General features: G+C 43.4%; 1 protein-coding gene across 6 annotated transcripts in view; it reads right to left on the bottom strand.

The window, feature by feature from the left end:
* LOC101935126 (glypican-5-like) overlaps positions 1–24,875 on the bottom strand; it is a 623,976-nt gene that overhangs the window by 241,369 nt on the left and 357,732 nt on the right. For all 6 annotated transcript variants that reach the window (XM_065557002.1, XM_065557001.1, XM_065556999.1 and 3 more), the window contains one exon: positions 1,020–1,140. In XM_065557002.1, the coding sequence (XP_065413074.1) occupies positions 1,020–1,140 (121 nt within the window). The remainder of the gene's footprint in view (positions 1–1,019; positions 1,141–24,875) is intronic.

Here is a 24,875-nt window from a genome sequence, read left to right as displayed (position 1 = left end):
TGCTTGCAGGAAGAACAGCCTGTTGCAGCTAGCTGGTGGGGGCTTGGAACCAGGGTGGACCAGCAGCCCCCCCCCCCCCCCCCATCAGCTCCCCGCTCCCCTAAGTTCCTTGTGCTGCAGTTGCCCAGCAGGCTATCAATTGGCAGTTCAGCTGTCCCTCCCCCCGCTGCCATGGCTGCTCCTGCCCTCTGCCTTGGAGCTGCTCCCAGAGACTCCTGCTTGCTGTGCGGGGGGGGGGGGGGGGGGGAAGGAGGGGGTAATGTCAGGGTGTCCCCCTCCCCCTGCTCCTGCACCCTGCTTACCCCTTCTCCATATAGAGCAGGGAAGGGACACTGACAGAGAGAGAGAGAGAGAGAGAGAGAGAGAGAGAGAGAGAGAGCGCGCGCGAGCTTGGGGCAGCAGCTGCTATCTCAACTTCCTGATCCACTTAAGAAGACAATGCCCTTAAGTGTGGGTCAGCTTACTTAAAGGGGCAGTGTGCATCTCTCTCTCTCTCTCTCTCTCTCTCTCTCTCTCCCACACACAAGATGTGTGTCTGTCTCTGTCTGCTATGGTGTCTCCCCTCTCTCCTGTTCATGCTGCCTTGATGAGAGGCTACATTAACAACAATGTGTTAACCCTTGAGGGCTCAGCCAAGTGCTAGTTCATCATTTAGCAGCAAGACATTTCCTGGGAAATATCCCTCCCTCTTCCACCCTCTAACTTCACCACCTCAACCAAGCTTCACAATCATAATAGCTGTGAACAGTATTAAATTGTTTAAAATGTATACTGTGTGTATATCTATATATTTTTTTTGTTTGGTGAAAAAATTTTCGCTGGAACCTAACCCCCCCCCCCCATTTACATTAATTCTTATGGGGAAATTGGATTCGCTTAACATTGTTTCACTTAAAGTCGCATTTTTAAGGAACATAACTACAACGTTAAGCGAGGAATTACTGTACCCCAGTGTTTTTACCTTCAGATCCCTTCTAAGACCCAATGTGGAAAAGCTTTTAATTGTGAGACTTACTTACCTGGTTAAAATGATGAAGTTTGTCAATTAAATGACTGATGAGAGGGTCTAATCCTTTGACTTTCAATTCTGGGTTATTAATTTGTGCCTTCAGTCCATTGGAAACAACTCTGCTGGTGTAACTAAGAAAAAAAAAAAAAAAGAGGAACAAAAGATCAACCAGAGAGAAAATATTTACACTGAAAATGAGAGGGTAACATTTTACAGGCGATTTTCATTAGAATAATGAACATACACAAATTTTCCTTAATGTGTCAGGGTCATATTACAAAACAAACATGTTTGTAAATAGTGTAATTAGTGCAAACAATTCTTTCATCACCCCAAATCTGCATAAAATGACATGAAAGTTATTATCAACTCCAACCATTCCAATATCACAAGTCAGTCCCCAACAAGATCATGAGAGATTTTTAAAAAAAACAACATTTCAGGTTTCTTATTTGTATTTTGGTGTTTGAACCTTTCAGGTTTATGTTTCAAGCTTTTCTGCACAACTCTAAGGGCTAGAAACTTGCTTTAAAAATCAAATTTGAGATTCTCACATAATCACTGGAATCCAGGGGCTTTAAGGAAGACAACAAATATCGCGAGACTTGCAGTAAAATCGCAAGAGTTGGCAATGCTGTACAATTTCTCAATCAGCAGGGGAAATGTTCCACTCAGTGAAATGAGGCTTTTCAGGAGAGGTCAGCAATTCAGAAGATGAGATTGCCTGCTGGGCTTCAGCCTTAGATGTACTGTAAGAACTCCTTCAAGCGGCACAATCTGATACATCAGCAGTCTTCATCTCAGTCATGCATTATCTTTATCATTATGACTTTGTTAGGAGCAGTTCAGATATATACATACGTAGGGCCCGCCTCTAGGCAATCTCACCTTAAACCTTTGGATCTGAAAAACATCAGCTGTTCTCACACAGTAAATGCCTGCCTCTATCAGCATCCTCATCCTATCACCATGGACAAAGTTATAGACACACACCAACTAATCATTCAGTCATTGCTGTAGTTCTGTTTCAGCACCAAGATATTGTTTTTTTTCTACTTGTTTTTGCATCCTTAAATACAATGAACGCATTGGGGCCCCATGCTTCTGGGGATCCTATGCAAACTACTTTGATTTTCCTGCACCTCCTCTGCAGCAAAACTGGAGAAGGAGGTATTCATGGCCCAGTTAGGCAATGGGACTGATGGGGAAGGTCACTCAACAACTGGCTTCCCCTATGCATCCATATCTGCTTGGGAACTGTGAATCATCATACCAAATGTACGCCTTTGTAAACTCAAGCAGGAGGAGGTTGCATTCTTCTGGATTGGAACGCAAAGAGAAAGGTCCTGTTACAATTTTCTCCTTAGCCACAGCTACATTCTCTACATGATAACTCAGATGTTCTTTCAGTCTGTCAGCAATCTTCCCTTGATAGCTTTTTAAGACTGGAAAACTAAGGATAGGGCTTTCACAAGGGGCTAAGAGAATTAGGCGTTCAACTTGTATTGGCTTTCAATTAGAGTCGGGCACCTAATACCCTTTGAAAATGCTAGCATAAATTATCTCTTCTCTCAGTGACTAACAGAATTGCAAATTATGATTGGACTTTTACTAGGATGTTTGTCCTATCTTAATTAAAACTAAACTAGTGAATAAAGTTAGACTTCAAGTAAACGTGACAGTAAAAACATTACATACTGCCATTTAACATTCAAGTTCAAGGGTATGCTTGAAATTCTGGTGAAGAATAGAGGAGGTGGCATGGTCAGTTTTTAAGGAAAATTATCAATGACTTTAACCTTGCAGAGAAAGGAAAGCATGAATGAGAGCAGGGAAGAATAAAAAGTGCAAAATAATGGATTTAAAAAACGCCCCAAACAAAACCAATAGCAGCCTGTCTCCTAGTATTAGATGCAGCGAAGGCATTTGATGCAACTCTGGGATCATCCTGTTGCAGTACAGGAGGAATTTAGTTATGGACATCAATTTATAGCCTCCATCAAACTGTTCTACAATTCTCCACGTGCATTCCTTTGTCTGAACATCTTCCCATCACAAACAGCAGCACAAGGCAAGGGAATGCTTTGCTACCTATTCTTATTGCTCTATGTATTTTATCACTTGCTATAGCTATCAGAGTTTCTCCAGATATTCTGGGCATCACAATGATAAAGAAGGTAAAAAAGCTTTTTTCCCACCTGCAAATGATATTGCTTTAACTCTGCAAATCACGAGCTTTTCAGCAGCATTAAAGGCATATAGCATTATACAGATTTTGTGTAAATATGATCCAACCAGAAGCAATGCCTTTACCCACCCCATCCAGTGAGCCTTATTTATTTTCCATGCCAATGATCCCCTAAGGGATTCCAATGCCTGGAGGTACAAATCTTACCCAATGTTATTATATTGCTTGTTGCTACATGGGACCCTCTTTTACTTAATTTAGATGAAGAAAAATGGCATAACTTTCATTATCTATATTTGGTTGAGTTCAAAGTCCATTCAGATCAGTGGAGCTATTTGTGTGCTTAAATATAAGCATGTCTGTATGTGTTTGCAGGACTGAGCCCCTAGACTCCAAGACAATGTTCAAATCAGTCTGCTGCCCAAGTCATTGGTAGTGTTTGATATTTAGATATCATAGAATCATAGAACTGGAAGGGACCATGAAAGGTCATCTAGTCCAGTCCACTGCACTTAAGGCAGGACTATGTACTGTCTAGACCATCCCTGACAGGTGTTTGTCCAACCTGCTCTTAAAATTCCCCAATGATGGATATTCTACAATCTCCCTTGGCTTAACCACTTAACCTCCAGTGCTTAACCACCCTGACCGTTAGAAAGTTTTTCCTAATGTCCAACCTAAACTGCTCTTGCTGCAATTTAAGCCCATTGCCTCTTCTCCTATCCTCAGAGGTTAATGGGAACAATTCTTCTCCCTCCTTCTTGTAACAACCTTTTATGTACTTGATAACTGTTATCATGTCCCCCCCCCTCAGTCTTATCTTCTCCAGACTAAACAAACCCAGTTTTTTCAATCTTCCCTCATAGGTCATGTTTTCTAGACCTTTAATCATATTTGTTGCTCTTCTCTGGACTTTCTCCAATTTGTCCACTTTTTCCTGAAATGTGGCGCCCAGAACTGGACACAATACTCCAGTTGAGGCCTAATCAGCACGGAGTAGAGCGGAAGAATTACTTCTTGTGTCTTGCTTACAATACTCCTGCTAATACATCCCAGAATGATGTTTTCTTTTTTTGCAACAGCATTGCACTGATGACTCATATTTAGCTTGTGATCAGCTATGACCCCACTGTACTTGTTCCTAGGCAGTCAGTTCCCATTTTGTCATTTCCCATCATTTAATCTTGGATTCAGGGAAAGGATATATCAAATTTGGTGGCTCTATCTTCTAGAGCTATTTATATTCATATTCAATCCATTACACCTATAGCCAACTGCTCTCCGGAGAGAAGGTTAGGACCCACAGGACCTCAAGGGTCTGCTTACTCACATGCTTGAGACATGAATAGCCTGTAGGGGCCGTACAAATAGCATGACTGACATGCCTGGGCAGCCAACTGCAGTCCCCGGATGTGGCTGGGACTGCCCAGACATATGAACTGTGACAGGAGCTGACGTTAAGTGCAGCCAGAGGAAGCCATTTGCAGAGCACAACCACTATTGGTCCTAGAAAACCCAAGAACTTTAGTCCATCTTCTTGGGTGCCACTTACTGGCACCTTATCCATTAACTATTTACATATAGAACACTTCTCTAACAAACTGAATCCAGAGAGACAAGGTGGGTGAGGTAATATCTTTTATTAGGCCAACTTCTGCTGGTGAGAGAGACAAGTTTTCAAGCTTATACGCAGCTGATCTGAGCTGTGAATTCTTGTCTCTCACCCACAGAAGTCAGTCCAGTAAAAGATATTATTTCACCCACCTTCTCTCTCTAATATCCTGGGACTGACATGGCTACAACAACACTGAGTCCAGAGAGACTCAGTCCAGAGAGAATGGACTGAGTCCAGTCCATTGGCTGTAAGGAGATGGGTTCCAGCAATAAGAGAAGATACGGCCCCCTCGGTTGCTCTTGAGGGGAAGGAGAATGAGGGGTATTGAAAACCATGTTAACATGATAAACTATCACTTGAACTTGTAAGTGGTTTCCTGGACCTGTTTGCAGGTGAAGAGGCTAAGTAGGGATGGGTGTGATCAGAGTCAGAGTGCAGAGCACCAGCCTAGAGTACTGCGGGTTGAATTGTGCCTCTGTTTTAAGGAGCAACTTGCTGTCTCTCTTGATGCTTGTGCACTACTGTTCTCAATTCTAAGACACAGTATTACATTGCAACCTTCCAGCAAGAGTATTGTGTATTTTTATCTAACTTCTCTGTGTATGTTGTCAAACATAACGGAGAGAAGGCATGGTAACAACCCAAAGTGAGTCACAGAGCCACTGAGGAAGGAGGACTATGTGCAGGTTGCCACAACTGGAGATCAGGATTGTTCCAGGAGGCAGCTATACATCCATCTGACTTGAAATCCTATCCTGTAAGCACAGAATTAATCTGCTGGCTCTGTATCAGGTCTGATATACACCTCTACCCTCGGAAGACAAAAAAGCTCACTGTGTTATAGGTGAGACCGCGTTATATCGAACTTGCTTTGGCCCTCCCTGTTCCTTGTTCTCTGACCGCCCCCTCCAGAGACCCCCCATCCCTAATCACCCCCAGAACCCCACTCCCTGCTCCCTATCCCCTGACTGCTCCGACTCCTATCCACCCCCCAACCCCCTGACAGGCACTCACCGGCAGCGGCAGGAAGCGGAACAGCCTGGCCCCAGCCCGCTCCACTCCATCACCTCCCAGCCGCGGCGCTCTGCCTCCCCCCATCGGTGAGTGTGGGGAGGTTGGGGAAAGGACGCCCCCCCCTGCACTCACCTGTGGTGGGAAGCAGAGCGACGCGGCCCCAGCCTGCTCCACTTTCCTTACCCTGGACCCAGCTGTGTCGCTGAGGGGGTGGGGAAGGTCCTGCACTCGCGGGAAGCAGAGCGCCGCGGCTGGGAGCTGGCAGAGTGGAGCTGGCTGGGGCCGCGCTGCTCCGCTTCCCGCCGCAGGTGAGTGCGGGGAGGTTGGGGAAAGGACGGCCCCCGTACTCACCGACGGCGGGAAGTGGAGTGCCGCGGCTGGGAGGTAGCAGAGTGGAGCGGGCTAGGGCCGGGCTGCTCTGCTTCCGCTGCGGCCGGTGAGTGCGGGGGGGGACCCCTTCCCCCAAGCCCCCTCCTCTGAGTGACTCGGCTGGGGCCGGGGCGAGGGAAGCAGAGCAGGCTGCTCCCTGCCCCCCGCTAATCCCCAGGGCCACTCTGGGACTGCAGGGCCCCCAAAAGTGCCCCCCCACAGCTCCTGCCTCCCAGGCCCTGGGGGGGAGCCCCTGACCACCCCCAAGACCATCTGCCGCTTATCCAACCCCTCGGCCCTGGCACCCTTAACACGCTGCTCAGAGCAATTTGTCAGAGCTTTACCGTGTTGTATGTGAACCCGCGTTATATCGGGTCGCGTTATATCGGGGTAGAGGTGTACTTTGGAATAAACAACATACATTTCCTGAAAGGTAATTTGATTTGTTTACATCTTTGCACCAGGTAACACATTTTTGTGTGTGCTTACAACAGATCCTGATTTACTGAGAATGTACATTAAGAATAGTCAGAAATTGGCTGACTTTATCTAATAATCTGTAATTTAACTGAAAAATAGTAGTACAGAATTGTTAATGCCAGTGATTCATAGATTCCAAGGCCAGAAGGGAGACTAGTGTGATCATCTAGTCTGACCTCTTGTGTAACACAGGCCAAAGAACTTACCCAAAAATGATTCCTAGAGCAGATCTTTTAGAAAAAATCCAATATTGATTTAAAAATTGTCAGTTGTGGAGAATCCACCATGCCTCTTGGTAAACTGTTCCAACAGTTAATTACTCTGATTATTAAAAAGTTACGCCCTATTTCCTGTAGTACTTTATTCATACTAGATCCTGAAATGTCTGTATCAACAACCTACAGGTTAAAAAGACCAGGAGATGTGTATAAAAACATCATCTATATGCAGTAATTCTGAACTAACCATTCTGCTAGCATGCAATGAATAGCAAATATAGGAAGAATTACTAATCGGTTTCACAACTGTGGGTTTAATAGTAACATTATTCTACTGATCTACTGGGAAAAGCTAAAAATGTTATTTAAAAAAATCTTAACAGCTTTCCAGAAGTACAGTTTAGACGATTTTTAGCTCACACAATTATCCTAAGCTTGAAATGGGTCAGAAGCAAACTGTTGCCTAGACACTGGCATGGATAATATTTTGAATATAAATATACATTTCTTTCCTTATTTTTTAAAAATATTTTGGCTTTAGAAGTTCTTTTTAAAGTCAGAACTATACAAGTGATTTTGAAACACTGTATTATTTTTCATTTGTAATCTGAAAGGGGACAAAATATAAGATGCTCCCAAACAACTGAAGAAAAACGGAGATGAAAGGTGCTGCCTATGCAATGTCCAAAACTAACCCAGTGTTTCCACTGGCTCTTTAGATAGCTAAAGGCTTCAGAGAACAAACATTAAAACTAAAAGATTCCAGACAGACAGCTGCAGGAGCTGCATTAGATACAGTAGTAATGATATTTAGCCACATGAGACTGGGAAATGGGGGTGGCATTATCACACCATTCCCTTCCCTGTTCCCTACAGGAGACAGTACTAGTTTGGTTACAAGCTTCTGATCAAAGCTCTTATAGGCAGCAGTTCCATGTATTATTGATCAGTGTCCAGCTGGGAGACCATTTCCATTGCTCCATTTCCCTCAGGATGCTATTACTCTGAGCACGGCCACTATATGCCATTAAGCACCCCAGTGCTCTGATCTGTGATGGCTAATGGTCTATGCTCTTCCCAGGATCAAAAAGAAACTCTGAACTCAGATGACCAGCCTGAATGAACTCAGTCTGAATAAGGAAGTCAGCTTTCACATATACTTAAAGTGGGGATTAGAGAGCAACATGGAAACCCCACCAAAATTCATATGCACAGTCTCGTATGCTGAATTTCTCAATTTCTTTTTAAAATAATATTAGTGTACTGCATACTTGATATTATATCAAGGTCTTTTCAAGGAATACACTGAACTCATCTGCTGTAAATCAGTGTAGTTCTATTGAATTTAGTCCTATTTTACTCTGTCTGAGGATTTGGCTGAATATATCTAAACCTCAGAAGTTGATGTAAACTATCTATGTTAGGACTTTCAAAGCTGCTTATAGGATTCAGGGGCCCAATTCTTATTAATTTATAGTGGAAATTGGATGTCTGCATTCTTTAGGTCAGTGACTCTCAAGCTTTCCAGACTACTGTACCCCTTTCAGGAGTCTGATTTGGTCTTGCGTACGCCCAAGTTTCATCTCACTTAAAAACTACTTACTTACAAAATCAGACATAAAAATACAAAAGTGTCACAGCACAGTATTACTGAAAAATGGCTTACTCTCATTTTTATCACATAATTATATAATAAATCAATTGGAATATAAATATTGTACTTACATTTCAGTGTATAGTATATAGAGCAATATAAACAAGTCATTGTCTGTATGAAATTTTAGTTTATACTGACTTCAGTAGTGCATTTTATGTAGCCGTTATAAAACTAGGCAAATATCTAGATGAGTTGATGTACCCCCCTGGAAGACCTTTACATAACCCCAGAGGTACACACATTCCGGGTTGAGGACCACTGCTTTAGGCCACTTTGAAAATCTAAGCCCTCATTTTCTTCTCAAAAGTAGTTCTGCAGTTGGGCATTTGATTTTTCCTTCCTACGTGAAGTACTTTGCACTTGTCTTTATTGACATCTCCAATTTGTCAAGGTCGATTGAATTCTAAGCTTGTCCTCCAAAGTGCTTGCAACCTCTCCCAGCCTGGTGTCATCTGCAAATTTATAAGCATACTCCCCACTCCATTATCCAGGTCATTAATGAAAATATTGGACAGTACTGGGCCCAGGACTGACCCTGTGGGACTGCATTAGATATGCCCCCCACACCCCTGGTTTGATAGCAAACCATTGATAACTACTCTGAGTTTGGTCTTTCAACCAATCATGCACCCACCTTATAGTAATTTCATCTTGACCACATTACCCTACTTTGCTTATGAGAATATCATGTGGGAGTGTGTCAAAAGCCTTACTAAAAATCAAGATACATCACATCTACTGCTTCCCCCTAACCACCAGGCCTGTAACCCTGTCAAAGAAGGAATGTAGGTTGATTTGGCATAGCTGGCTATTCCCTATAACCTTTTTGTCCTCCAGCTACTTACAAATTGATAGTTTAATAATTTGTTCCAGTATCTTCCCCACTATTGAAGTTAGGGTGAGTGGTCTATATTTCCATGGTCTCTTTGTTCCCCTTTTAAAGATAGGTACTATGTTTGCCGTTCTGGGACTTCACCCATCCTCCAAGAGTTCTCAAAACTAATAGCAAAATTTTCAAGATTGCTTCAGCTAATTCCTTAAATACCCTAGGATGAATTTCATAATACTCTGCTGGCTTGAATACATACCTAACTTATCTAAATATTGTTTAACCTGATATTTCCCTACTTTGGCTTGCATTCCTTCCCCCTTGTTGTTAATATTGAGTGTCAATCAAAGTCACCTATCTAGTCACCATTAACCTTTCTTAATGAAGACTGAACCACACTAAGCATTAAACAGTTCAACTTTCTTAATGCCATCAATTATTGGCTTACCCGCTAAGTAGAAGACCTACATTTTCCTTCACCTTTCTCTTGTTCCTAATTTATTTAAGGGACCTCTTGCCTTTTATGTCCCTTGCTAGGAGTAACTCATTTTGTGCATTAGCCCTTCTGATTTTGTGCCTGCATGCTTGTGCTATTCTTTTGTACTCTTCTTAGCAATTTGTCCATGTCTCCACTTTTTTATAGGATTCCTTTTTGATTTTCAGATCCTGATGGAGCCATCATGACCTCTTACTATTCTTTCTTTTGCATCGGAATAGTTTGCAGGTGTGCCTTTAATAGCATATCCTTGAGAAACTGCCAGCTCTCCTGAACTCCTTTTTCCCTTAGATTTTCTTCCCATGTGACCTTACCTAGTGTGACAAAGTTCTGTCCTTGACTCCATGGGTCCTGCATTTCCTGACAGATTTTTGCTAGCCTCAGAGGCTCACTGTGACCCTCCACATAGCCCTTCTCTCTCTAGAGGCAAGGGTCACAGTCTACTGATCCATTTTCATCATAAGCCAGCAAGGAAGGTGAGGAGAAACAACCCTCCCTCACACAGTCTCTGTTGTCTGCCAGTATCAGTGATTAATCAAGGAGGGGAGGGGGGAGCCCGGGCCCACCCTCTACTCTGGGCTCCAGCCCAGGGACCCTAAACTTAGCAGCTATGAAAGCTGACTTTTGGAAATACAGCATGTACAATTCCCTGGGCTACTTCCCCACAGTAGCCCCCACTCAATATCTTCTTCACAATTACCTCAGGGCCTCCTTCCTTGCACCTGATATGGCTTCGTACTACTTCATTTCTCCAACAGCACAGCTCCCTCCTATAGCTCCTGACACCCACACCACACTGACTAACTGAGAGGCTTTTAACTAGTTCCAGCCAGTCCTTAATTGGCTTCAGGAGTCCCAATCAATCGAGCTGTCTCTCCTGCCTTCTAGAAGGATCTTAATTGGCCCCAGGTGTCTTGATTAACCTGGCGCAACTGCCATTTGGTTACCATGGTACCAGGGATTTGTTTAGCCTGGGGCTAACATACCTGTTCCTCACTACTTTACTGTAGCCATCTGGCCTTGCCCCATCACACTAGCCATTGTCGGAGTGTGTTAAAGTCTGTGTTTTTGAAGTCTATTGTCCTTCTTTTGCTGCTCTAACTCCTTCCTTTCCTTAGAATCATAAAATCTATCATTACATGATCACTTTCACCCCAATTGCCTTCCACCTTCAGATTCCTTACCAATTCCTTCCTGATCGTAAGAATCAAGTCTAAAATGGCTGGTTATTTCCTCCACTTTCTGGAACAAAATGTTGTCGCCTATACATTCCAAGAATGGTTTGGAAATTTTGTTTTGTACCATATTAGTTTTCCAGCAGATGTCTGAGTAATTAAAGTTCCTCATTACTATCAGGTCTTGTGTTTTGCATATGTCTGTCATTTGTTCTAGAAATGCCTCGTCCGTCTCCTCTTGTCATGGTCTATAATGGACCCTCTCCTACATTGTTCCAAACTTTTACCCCTTTTACCTTTACCCAGAGTCTCCCAGCTGGTCTGCCTCCTACCTTTTTCTGGCCCTCAGAACACGTGTATATATTTTTGTTGTGTAATGCACCCCTCCTCCCTTTTTACCCTTTCCTTCCTGAACAAGCTATACCCATCTATAACAATATTCCACTCATGAGACTTATTCCACCAAGTTTCTGTGATGCAAATTATTAGCTTGTGTACTAATACTTCCAGTTCTTCCTGTTTATTCCCCAAACTCCTTCAATTTGAATATAGACAGCTAATATGCTGAGCAAATTCCCTCACTCATTTTCCTTCGGTTGCTCCTATGACTAGCCTAAAATGCAATTACCCTTAACCATTAACCCACACCATTATGTTATGCCCCAAATTTACCATTTTAACCATCTCTTCTGTGTTTTATCAATGCAAATCTCAGCACATCTGGCCTTATGAACCGTAGGACAGTATAATGAGTGATTTTTTTCCCCTAGGCAGATGTCATAAAGTTGGTACATAGTACAATATGCACAATAGCAAGAAAACTGTATTACTAAAGAGTGGATTGAAATAAGCCTTCAGCCTCATCATGTCTTAACAACCCTGAATACTTGCCTTTGAAAAATGGGCATGAATACCAAATGGAGAGGAGTTTTATACCACCTGGATGGCGATCATGGTATCCTACTGGCTGCTCACCAACCAACTTCATGGAGTCACACTGAAGACCTTTTGCTTAATGTTGTACCAATTTCTAAAACACCAGTTCCTTGGCTACCATCTACCTATCCGCAGGATGACACTACCAGCTGGTGGCCCCCCAGTGATCCCTTTGGAATGACAGATTCATGACTGTGACTGCCAGAACTGCTTCATGCAATAGCAATTCCATCAATAACATTACCCAGTGAAACCTGTTATGTACTTTTTTTGCCTTGTGTTATAGTTTTTTTTTTATTTGTGCAAAGATCTCTCCCAGTTCTTTATTATCTGGATTACTGAGCCATTGTGCAAGGCAACTGAGAGGTCTCCAAGAGAGGAATGATTAATCTACTGACACTTAGCAAGTAGCTGTATCGCCTTTCATTAAGATGCAATATTCAATAAAAGTTTATTCAAAAATAATTAATAAAAAAAACAAGAAATACATCTTGATAAATTTGTTGTCTGAGCTCCAGCAAACTGAGATATAAAATAATGCACCAGTTTGTATATATATATTTAACCAAATTCTTTTTCCAAACTCTAACACTTCCCATGATACAAATGCTTGCTAAAGTACTTTTTTTTTTAGAACTTCAGATTATACATTGTATTAGTTGGGCCTGATTCTCCTCTCACTTACACCAGTGTAACTCCACTGACTTAAATAAATTAAGATATTCCTGATTTATGCCAGTGTAAAAATGAAAGGACACCCAAACCCCACATTTGTAATACGAAACTTGCAATGAAAAGAGTCAAATTCCAATAATTAGCTGGCAAAGTTGTTCTCTAGTGGGACCTTCCTGCAAAGATTCATGGTCTTGTTTGTGCACATACTGGTACATGGCACGTGGAAGGCTGAAAAGATCCAGACATTTATAGAATGTCACAGAAGCCATTGTGTGTGCACGGAAAGGAATAAACCACATTCCACAGCCTCCTTTTGGCTTACGGTACTAAGTGAGCTAGCCTAACATGCCTCAGTTCTCAAGTGTGTGGGTGTGGATCTGTGCATGACACCTCCACCTTCAAGCCATTTCATTGTCTCTCCACTGCACTGCAAGCTCACAAAGCCCTGTTCTTTTTTTCAAGGCCCTATATCATGCAGCCCAATTGCATCTCAGAGTAGGGTGCAACCCAGCCTTCTCTGCTGTGGTAATGATGCCAGCCTCATACCTTTTTATGTCTTCATGTCAGAAGACTCTCATGCTTTCATACATATTACTTTACTCCTTACTGTTAGGATGCCCTTCCCTAAACCTTGCTGCAGAGCTGCCACTCTCAGTGTGTTCAAATCCCTTCTTTAAAGCACACATTTGCCATCCCGCCTAAGAGAATTAATAGGCATAGAAAGGTGGTAACACAGTAAAACTTAATGATACCTTCAGAATTTGTACTCACCCTACAGAATAAATGTGTGATTTTGCAAGAGTTGCAGTTTCCCCTACTCTGTCCTTCCTCACCTCCCCTTTGGGAGACTTGATCAGGAAAAATGGTATTTATCTGTTAACATATTAAAACTACAACTGCCCTGTCCATGCTAGGATTTTACTATGTATTCATTGCCATATGTCAGCCTAGTATGGACACACTTGCTGTCTGTTTATGACTCTCACTGGGTCATGTTGAGTCTAGATGGCACTGTTCAGGGCAGGGAATGTATTTTTTCCATTTGTTTAGCAAGGCACCTAGCACACTGCTGGGTACCTGCAAAGTAATGAAATATAAAATAAAAATAACGGTGGATACTCTAATTAGGTATTTAGACATAATTTACACTTTCTGTAGAGGAAAAGGACGATATCATCCCTGACACTAGAGCTAGAGGAGTATATAGAAGACCAAGCCCCCGGCCCCAATTCTCTCTTTTATACCCTTGTAAAACAGTCATCATTCCACTGAAATCAGTGGAGTTACACTGGGGGTAAAAGCAGGCTGTGTGATAAGACATTCAGACCATTGAGCACCAATGAAAATCTTAACATGGGCTAAATATTTAATACAACTTGGCACAAACCCTTAAAAATATTCTCAAAGAGCAATATATATTAAATAACTATATAAAAAAAGAGAACTTTGGATAAGGGAAATAAATGCAAATTTAAGTGATATGCCTGAGAGACTGCAGCACAGACAGCCCAATTCTAGATTCAGTACATAATGCAATGTCTAGGGAACCACATCTAGTAAATGAAAATAAAAGTGAGTGAGGCACATGCGGTTGCCCTACAGATCTCATGAGGCAGAAATGACTTGAAGTGGATACTGTCTCTGGCAGAACTGCTATAAATAGGCTTTGACTTTCACAAAATAGCCTTACCCAATAATAACAATGGGAAATGCAGGGAGAAATACAGTTAGCTAATGTTCTTTGACAGGACTAAGTTGATGGTGTCAAAAGGAACACAAAACTAAATATCCTTTTTAATTATCTTTGTCCACTTCATGGAGAACTCAAGGGACCTTTTACAGTCTAGTTTATAATGGAAGGCCTCCCAAATATTGACATAAGGGCAGGTTGGCAGACAAACTTGAGTGGTTTCATGACACCACCTTCTAAAGACATTCTGGATGCACATACCATACAAGACAAAGTACACTTTGAAAACTTTAATGCAAGGCAACTCTGCCACTGGCGTTTGTATACAACTGATTACAACAAACTCAGTATTCTACCATCCGCCAAATCAATTCATTGGTGTTACTAGGAGCATATTGATAGTGCATTGATTTGGGCTATGAAATGCATTTGAAAAATGCTTGAGATGTGCCCTTAATAATGCTAACTGAGACTGAAAATACTGGCTTACCTTCTTCTAGGTATGTGAAAAACTGCTGCCAGGTAGATTGCCAAAGAGAACTGTCGATGTTAACCAAGCAGGTTGTATTGTGTTGAGTGAAGGAATGTATTTTCTTAGAATAACATCAGTTGGAATGCATCTTCCATTTAAAGTTATATGGCTTTTTCAAGGGGACTGAAAATGATTTCTGATACCTCCATATACACATTTAATGCATCAAAGCCAAAATAATGGGGTCAGGATACGAGTGTGATACAAAATGGAAGGATGATGCACTGACTTGGAGCTCTGGCTCAGACATGCTTTCGTTTTAAAAGATTATTGAAAAATAAGCCAGGAAACAGGACAAACAAACAAACACAGCAAACATCTGTCAAGGAAACATTTGCAGCAATGCCTAAGGGACAGTGCAAAACAGATAAGGAATACCTTTTTCTCAAAGACCCCACTGGTTTCCTAGGGTATGTCTACACTACGAAATTAGGTCGAATTTATAGAAGCAGGTTTTATAAAAGTCGGTTGTATACAGCCAATTGTGTGTGTCCCCACATAAAATGCTCTAAGTGCATTAAGTCAGCGGACCGCGTCCACAGTACCGAGGTTAGCGTCGACTTCCGGAGCGTTGCACTGTGGGTAGGTATCCCACAGTTCCCGCAGTCTCCACCACCCATTGGAATTCTGGGTTGAGATCCCAATGCCTGAATGATGCAAAACAGTGTCGCGGGGGGTTCTGGGTACATGTCGTCAGGCACCTCCCCCTCCGTCAGAGCAACGGCAGACAATCGATTCGCGCCTTTTTACCTGGGTTACCTGTGCTGACAACATACCACGCCAAGCATGGAGCCCGCTCAGCTCAGCTCATCGTCACCATATGTCCTCTGGGCGCCGGCAGACGTGGTACTGCATTGCTACACAGCAGCAGCAAATTGCCTTTTGGCAGTAGACGGTGCAGTATGACTGGTAGCCTTCATCGGCGATCTGGGTGTTGGCAGACGTGGGCTGGCAGACGTGGGGCTGCATTGCACACAGCAGCAGCCCCTTGCCTTTTGGTAGAAGATGGTATATTACGACTGGTATCCGTCGTCATCGTACTGCAGTGGCTGTCAATCATGGGCACCTGGGCAGACATGCTCAGTCCTATCGAACTGTCTCGACGATGATGGCTATCAGTCGTAGTATGCTATTTTCTGCCAAGCGCCCAGTATTTTCTGCCAAGCACCCAGAAGATGCCGAGAGCTATCAGTCATGCTGCACCGTCGTCTGCCAGCTTAAGATGTAAAAAATAGATTTGTTCTGTATTCATTTGCTTCCCCTTCCCTCCGTGAAATCAACGGCCTGCTAAACCCAGGGTTTTGAGTTCAATCTTTGGGGGGGGGGGGCATTCTGTGTGACAGTTGTTTGTGTTTCTCCCTGATGCACAGCCACCTTTGTTGATTTTAATTCCCTGTACCTGTACGCCATGTCGTCACTCGCCCCTCCCTCCCTCCGTCTGTCAGATACTAGTTTCACGCCTTTTTTCAGACCAGATGCCATAGCACTGCGATCATGGAGCCCGCTCAGATCACCGTGGCAATTATGAGCACTACAAACACCACGCGCATTGTCCTGGAGTATATGCAGAGCCAGGACATGCCAAAGCAAAACCAGGACCAGCGGAGGAGGCGATTGCAGTGCGGCGACGAGAGTGATGAGGAAATTGACATGGACATAGACCTCTCACAAGGCACAGGTCCCAGCAATGTGCAAATCATGGTGTTACTGGGGCACGTTCATGCCGTGGAACGCCGATTCCGGGCCCGGGAAACAAGCACAGACTGGTGGGACCGCATCCTGCTGCAGGTGTGGGATGATTCCCAGTGGCTGCGAAACTTTTGCATGCAGAAGGGCACTTTCATGGAACTTTGTGACTTGCTTTCCCCTGCCCTGAATCGCCAGAATACCAGGATGAGAGCAGCCCTCACAGTTGAGAAGCGAGTGGCGATAGCCCTGTGGAAGCTTGCAATGCCAGACAGCTACTGGTCAGCCAGGAATCAATTTGGAGTGGGCAAATCTACTGTGGGGGCTGCTGTGATCCAAGTTGCCAGGGCAATCAAAGACCTGGTGATATCAAGGGTAGTGACTCTGGGAAACGTGCAGGCCATAGTGGATGGCTTTGCTGCAATGGGATTCCCAAACTGTGGTGGGGAGATAGATGGAACCCATATCCCTATCTTGGCGCCGGAGCACCAAGCCACCGAGTACATAAACCGCAAGGGGTGCTTTTCAATGTTGCTGCAAGCCTTGGTGGATCACAAGGGACGTTTCACCAACATCAACGTGGGGTGGCCGGGAAAGGTACATGATGCTCGCGTCTTCAGGCACTCTGGTCTGTTCCGAAAGCTGGAGGAAGGGACTTTCTTCCCGGACCAGAAAATAACCATTGGGGATGTTGAAATGCCTATCGTGATCCTTGGGGACCCAGCCTACCCCTTAATGCCATGGCTCATGAAGCCGTACACAGGCAGCCTGGACAGTAGTCAGGACCTGTTCAACTACAGGCTGAGCAAGTGCCAAATGGTGGTGGAATGTGCCTTTGGACGTTTAAAAGCGCGCTGGGGCAGCTTACTGACTCGCTCAGACCTCAGCGAAAAGAATATCCCCATTGTTATTGCTGCTTGCTGTGCGCTCCACAATATCTGTGAGAGTAAGGGGGAGACATTTATGGTGAGGTGGGAGGTTGAGGCACATCGCCTGGCCACTGATTACGCACAGCCAGACACCAGGGCGATTAGAAGAGCACAGCAGGGCGTGGTGCGCATCAGAGAAGCTTTGAAAACAAGTTTTGTGACTGGCCAGGCTACGGTGTGAAACTTCTGTTTGTTTCTCCTTGATGAACCCTCCGCCCCCCCCACTCGGTTCACTCTACTTCCCTGTAAACCAACCACCCCACCCTCCCCTCCCTCCTTCAAGCATCGCTTGCAGAGGCAATAAAGTCATTGTTACTTCACATTCATGCATTCTTTATTAATTCATCGCACAACTAGGGGGATAATTGCCAAGGTAGCCTGGGATAGGTGGGGGAGGAGGGAAGGAAAAGGACACACTGCAGTTTAAAACTTTAACTCTTATTGAAGGCCAGCCTTCTGATGCTCGGGCAATCATCTGGGGTGGAGTGACTGGGTGGCCAGAGGCCCCCCCACCGTGTTCTTGGGCGTCTGGGTGAGGAGGCAATGGGACTTGGGGAGGAGGGCTGTTGGTTACACAGGGGCTGTACCGGCGGTCTCTGCTCCTGCTGCCTTTCCTGCAGCTCAACCATACACTGGAGCATATCAGTTTGATGCTCCAGCAGCTGGAGCATTGACTCTTGCCTTCTGTCTGCAAGCTGACGCCACCTATCATCTTCAGCCCGCCACTTGCTCTGTTCATCCCGTGATTCATCCCGCCACCTCTCCTCTCGTTCATACTGTGCTTTTCTGTAGTCTGACATTGACTGCCTCCAAGCATTCTGCTGTGCTCTGTCAGCGTGGGAGGACATCTGGAGCTCCGTGAACATATCATCCCGAGTCCGCCGTTTTCTCCTTCTAATCTTCACTAGCCTCTGTGAAGGACAAACATTTGCAACTGGTGAAGGAGAAGGGAGAGGTGGTTAAAAAAGACACATTTTAGAGAACAATGGGTACACTCTTTCACATTAAATTTTGCTGTTCACATTACACAGCACATGTGCTTTCGTTACAAGGTCGCATTTTTCCTCTTATATTGAGGGCCTGCCGGTTTGGTGTGAGAGATCACTCACGCAGTGCCAGGCAACAGATTTTGGCTTGCAGGCAGCCATGGTAAGCCACAGTCTTTTGGCTTTTTTAACCTTCTTAACATGTGGGAATGGTTTCAAACAGTAGCGCCCTCATTTCCTATACCAAGCACCCGTTGGGTTGGCCATTTAAAATGGGTTTGCAATGTAAAAGGAGGGACTGCGGTTTCCGGGTTAACATGCAGCACAAACCCAACTAACCCCCCTCTCCCCACACACCCAATTATCGGGGATGATCTCTTCACCCCTCCCCCCCACCACGTGGCTAGCAGTGGGGAACATTTCTGTTCAGCAGAGCAGGAAGGGGCACCTCTGAATGTCCCCTTAATAAAATCGCCCCATTTCAACCAGGTGACCGTGAATGATATCACTCTCCTGAGGATAACAAAGAGCGATAAGGAATGGATGTTGTCTGCATGCCAGCAAACACCGGGACCATACGCTGTCATGCTTTGTTATGCAATGATTCCAGACTACGTGCTACTGGCCTGGCATGGTAAAGTGTCCTACCATGGTGGACGGGATAAGGCAGCCCTCCCCAGAAACCTTTTGCAAAGGCTTTGGGAGTACATGAAGGTGAGCTTTCTGGAGATGTCCCTGGAGGATTTCCACTCCATCCCCATACACCTTAACAGACTTTTCCAGTAGCTGTACTGGCCGCGATTGCCAGGGCAAATTAATCATTAATCATTAAACACACTTGCTTTTAAACCATATGTAATATTTACAAAGGTATACTCACCAGAGGTCCCCTGTGTGCCCTCAGGGTTTGGGAGCACGCCTTGGGTGAGTTTGGGTGTTACTGGCTCCAGGTCCAGGGTGATAAACATATCCTGGCTGTTGGGGAAACCGGTTTCTCCGCTTTCTTGCTGCTGTGAGCTATCCACATTATCTTCATCCTCATCTTCCTCGTACCCCGAACCCGCTTCCCTGTGTGTTTCTCCAGTGAAGGAGTCATAGCACACAGTTGGGGTAGTGGTGGCTGCACCCCCTAGCGTGGCATGCAGCTCCGTGTAGAAGCGGCATGTTTGCGGCTCTGGCCCGGACCTTCCGTTTGCCTCTCTTGCTTTGTGGTAGGCTTGCCTTAGCTCCTTAATTTTCACGCGGCACTGCTGTGCGTCCCTGTTATGGCCTCTGTCCTTCATGGCCTTGGAGACCTTTTCTAATATTTTGCCATTTTGTTTAGTGCTACGGAGTTCAGCTAGCACTGATTCATCTCCCCATATGGCGAGCAGATCCCGTACCTCCCGTTCGGTCCATGCTGGAGCTCTTTTGAGATCCTGGGACTCCATCACGGTTACCTGTGCTGATGAGCTCTGCGTGGTCACCTGTGCTCTCCACGCTGGGCAAACAGGAAATGAAATTCAAACGTTCGCGGGGCTTTTCCTGTCTACCTGGTCAGTGCATCTGAGTTGAGAGTGCTGTCCAGAGCGGTCACAATGAAGCACTGTGGGATAGCTCCCGGAGGCCAATAACGTCGAATTCCATCCACACTACCCCAATTCCGACCCGCTAAGGCTGATTTTATCGCTAATCCCCTCGTCGGAGGTGGAGTAAAGAAACCGGTTTAAAGGGCCCTTTAAGTTGAAAGAACGGGCTTCGTCATGTGAACGTGTCCAGGCTTAATTCAATTTAACGCTGCTAAAGTCGACCTAAACTCGTAGTGTAGACCAGGCCCTAGACCATGAGATAGTATTCTTCAAGTACAAGCACAAGTGAGATCACAAAAGAGCTAAAACTAGACACAGAATTCTATTCAAAATCTAAAGGAGACTTTACACTTGAAGCCTGACATCATGTAAACCTTCTCAACAGTTGCAGACAAAAATATGGAATGTTGGACACAAACTGGAACACCTTACAGCCTAACTTTTTAACTTGGGCAGCTGGATGACAATGGTAGAAAACAGGACTGATGCAATATACAAAAAGATGCAATCTCAGGAGACTAGAGTTCTTGAATTCTCTGAAAATAGAACCAAACTAACAATAAACTTCACAGCAGTAGAAACATACCTAAAAATCAAGCGAGATCCCATAATACTTGGCTGATGGGACTTTTGGCATGGAACGAGGGCAGGGATCCAACTCCCTTTATAGAAAGCCCTAGGATGGAGAAATGGGCTTTAAAGGTGACCCATGATGTACAGAAAGATATTTTATGATCCCAATGCAGAATCTGTTAGGAAGCATAATGGGGACCATCAGAATTTTTATATCATCAGACATATGTTGTAGGGATAGGATATTGGCTACACTTCATACAGAAACAAAACAAAAACAAAACATTTATTTTGAGAGGTCAAAACATCTGCTTTTTCCAGAAGTCAGTTGCTCAAAAGAGACACAGTTAAACTTTTGGAATTAAGGAACAGCTATCAACAGGGAATATATGAACTGCAATATTATATGCACTCAGGGATTGATCCCATTGACTTCAGTGGGCTTTGGATCAGGCCCTTCATGCATACTCTAGCCTCCACAACTCTCACATCATCCCCATCTCCCTCTAACCAACACAAACACAGCTGATTATCTTTCTTGCCTATTGCTCATGTCGTGCCACTCTCACTTTGGGCTTGATCCTCTGCTCGTCGCAGTCAAAGCTCCCACGATACTAAATGGGGTAGGATCAAGGCCTAAAATCCCTCTGCTGCATCAAGTTCAAGCCTCTTGTTCTCCTCTTCCAGGCTCTTCACAACTGTGACCAACCCTACTTTTCTGCTTCGCTCTCTTACTGTGTCACCCCCTCCACTCTGCCATTTATGCCCTCAGCTGTGCTTTTGTCTACTTCTCTCACAGACACCTCCTTGCTTTCTTCCACTCCATCTCACACTCACAATATACCCTCCCTGGCCTAGTCGCTAAGATCAGTCATGACCTCTTCCTCCAGATCACCCAGAAGACCTTCTTTTATTATGATGTCCAGACAAAACTGCCAACTAATAATGGTTTGTAATGGGCTGATGGGAATAGTTGATACTTATTAGAGGAAAACAATTTTATGTTTTATCCTTTTTCTTCATCCACTTGCATTGCTTGACTTAAACTGTGAGCTCATTGTGATAGGTACCTTCACAGAATCAACCCTTTAGAATAGCTAAAAGTAAGAGACTTCTGTGGAGTTACAAGACAAGTTTTCACCATAATTAAATGTTGAGAAATGTTTAACAAGATATTAGTACACACGAGACTTATAAAATAATCTCTCTGAATTAATCTATTTTTCTATCACTCAGGTTACAGTTCCACCAATTAAACTAAGACCATATGACATGAGTTACCTAATGACAAACAGCCATGGACAGTGGAGGTGTTATATTTACCACTCAATGAACTAGTTCATTAACTATGAAAGGAACCTTAATAATTACTACTACTTTTACCAAGTCAAGGTTCTGACTATAATCTTTATCTTTTTTATATTTTCCCACATTTTGTAACAAATTTGAAGAAATACATTAAAAAAAAAATCAAAATACTGGAAGTCTGACAGGACCAGCTATAACATTAGAGGGAAGCCATTTGGTTATACAACAGCATAGCTATTATAATAATGATAAAGGCCTGAATTAAAAATGTATAGTCTTTTCATTCATATCAACAAAAGCTTAAAGCGAGTTAATTAAGAAGAGCATTTGTATTCAAAACTGGTATGTATTTTCCATATGCCATATTTAACCTGAAAATTCATTCGATTTTGGTCAAATGTATTCTCATCAAGACTGTGTTGCACACTTTTATAATAAGCAAAAAAAGCAAATGCTTAAAACAAGACAACTAAAGGTTGTCCAAAAAACAAAACAAAAAAAGATCAGACATGCTCACTTCAAAATCTTGTGAGTTACAGTTCTTCAACCTCTTACTCTTCCTAAATCTTTTTCAGCAGACATTGAGCAACATTACCCTAAAGCAATGAAGTTCTCTCAATGTAGAGAAAGTGATACTTTGCTGGGAAAGCAGGAGTGGCGTGTATTCTACACTTCTTTTGTAAAATACATCTTATTCCTTCTTTTACTGGGCATAGATCAAGAAAAAATTTGGCATTTGTTGATCCCTCAAATAGTAGATCACAAACAGGAAAAATTCAGTTATGGTACTCAACCATTTTTGATTGCTTTCAACAGGCTTTGGATCAGGTCTATGGCTATTAGAATAATCCCATAGGCACCCTGTGTTGCTAGAATTCCTTACAGACATCCCAACCTTTTCCATAACAAGCTCAGAGGGACTGTGGACTGAATATGGATACTTTCAGGATTAGTTTAAAGGTTTAGGTCCAGCTCAGGTAAGCCGTGACTGAAATTGGTAGCCAGGTGATGTCTGATATCCTACGTGAAATAAACTATCCTCTGTCCAGCATTTAGGAAAAGGTTGTTCTTACCTCCTTTTGGCAATCTCAGTTTAAGGCAAGGATTATGTAAGTACATAGAGACTCTTCTCTCTAAAGTGGGTGACCATCCAGTTCAAGGTTGAAATACTTCAGAGCAGTGATACTGACCTCAGTGATTCAGGAGCCAAATTAGTGATCAACATTACCCAAAGGAGCCACAGTAGTGTGAATCCATTGTTTCAGTTATGATTTTATATATATATATATATATATATATATATAAATAATTCTGACAGCAAAATGACTGACCCAGTATTATTATTTTATCAACTACAATTGGTTAATAACTTAGTAAAAGCATCATGATTGGTTAATAATTAAACCACACAGTGTTTTAATATCATGTGCTGCAAAAAGGAGGAGATATTAAAGAGCCACTTGCGACTTGCAAGCCTCAGTCTGAGTACCACTGCTTGAGAGGAAGCTTGCCCTGTCCATGCTGCAGCTGTTTTGTGTAAATAAAGGGCTTCATTCACAAGCACTAAATTTACTAAAAAAAAGAGAGGTCCGACAAAGTGACTTTTGTGCTACGACAAATTTGAAAGTGAGAACATTTATACAAACATCAATTTACTTGGCCTGTATTTTTCAGTTCTCCTGCTGATATTGTTGAAGATTTATGTCTGATTAAGTTTGTTTTCTATCACAATTCGGCTTCTATTTCTACCTGAAGTAAAGTCATAATCCTGGGTTTATGCTTTCACAATCTGCTGGCACAACATGATTGGTGTCACAAATTCAACACTATAATTTCATTGCAAGATTAAGTAGGGCAAGGTTTGATTGCTAGGGAGAAAACTCTTATTTAAATAAAACGCCATCAGTTGTTAACATATTTACAAGAAAAATTAAGAAAAGCATGTAGAAGAAAATGGATTAAAGTATAATGAAGGCTAGTTTTTTTTACTATGAAAACCCTCCTCAAGATTCATGTAGTTTAGGGCTAAGTTCCGCCATCCTTACTCAGTGAAGAAGATCCTATCAACATGAGCAGGACTGGCAGAATGTGGTTCTTAACTGGTATTTCTGACCAGAATATCATTGGACTGATATCACCCATTGGTGTCTCCTGATAGTCACAGGCTTTACTTGCTGGTTCCATGATAGCCTCAGTTTATAATCACATATAGTGTTAACCCTTATGGCACATTTCCTCATAGCCCTGACTTCCAATGCATCGTGTTTCTCCAGTTTTTTAATCCACTTCTTTGTGCCCACAACAATCCCTATGTACTGACAAGTAAATAAGCTACCAAGCAGCTCAACTGTTTCAACAAAAAATAGATAAACTAAAATGAACTTCTTACAGCGCATGCACACAGACTCTGCCCCCAGAAAACACACCTGGAAGCAGATGGGAAAACAACTTGAACAATGCAATAGGAAAAAACCCTAGCTAGAAATACCACTAACCGGAATAAAGACAGCAATTAGAAAGGAAAAGTGTTCTCAAATATATAGGTGGATAGCCCTGCATGGGTGAACATCCTGGCCCTGCTTAAAGTCAATGACAAAATTACCATTCATGTCAATGGCACCACAATTTCATCCCAGGGGAGCAGGCACAAAAGGCCTACCTTCCTACCTCCACTGAAGTCAATGGAATTTTTGTTATTTACTTCCACGGGAGTAGCCTCAGATTCAAGCTTTCTTCCCTCGGCATTTACACCCTGGTGCAGGTGCCAGGAAAATTCTCTGTCTGCACACTCGCAGCACACAAGGCCACGGATAGTAGCAATAGGTTGTCCAAACAGAACATGCCCTTCTGGTAGGGAGCTGAGCTGAATGGGGCAAAAAATGCACACAATAACCTGTTAGAGTGCAGCACAGGGCTTTCCTGCACTGGCACTCCACACAGAA

The sequence above is a fragment of the Chrysemys picta genome, chromosome 9 (assembly GCF_011386835.1).
Source record: "Chrysemys picta bellii isolate R12L10 chromosome 9, ASM1138683v2, whole genome shotgun sequence".
NCBI lineage: Eukaryota > Metazoa > Chordata > Testudines > Emydidae > Chrysemys > Chrysemys picta.
The sequence above is the reverse complement of the archived record's forward strand: the minus strand, read 5'-3'. Positions and strand labels throughout refer to the sequence as shown.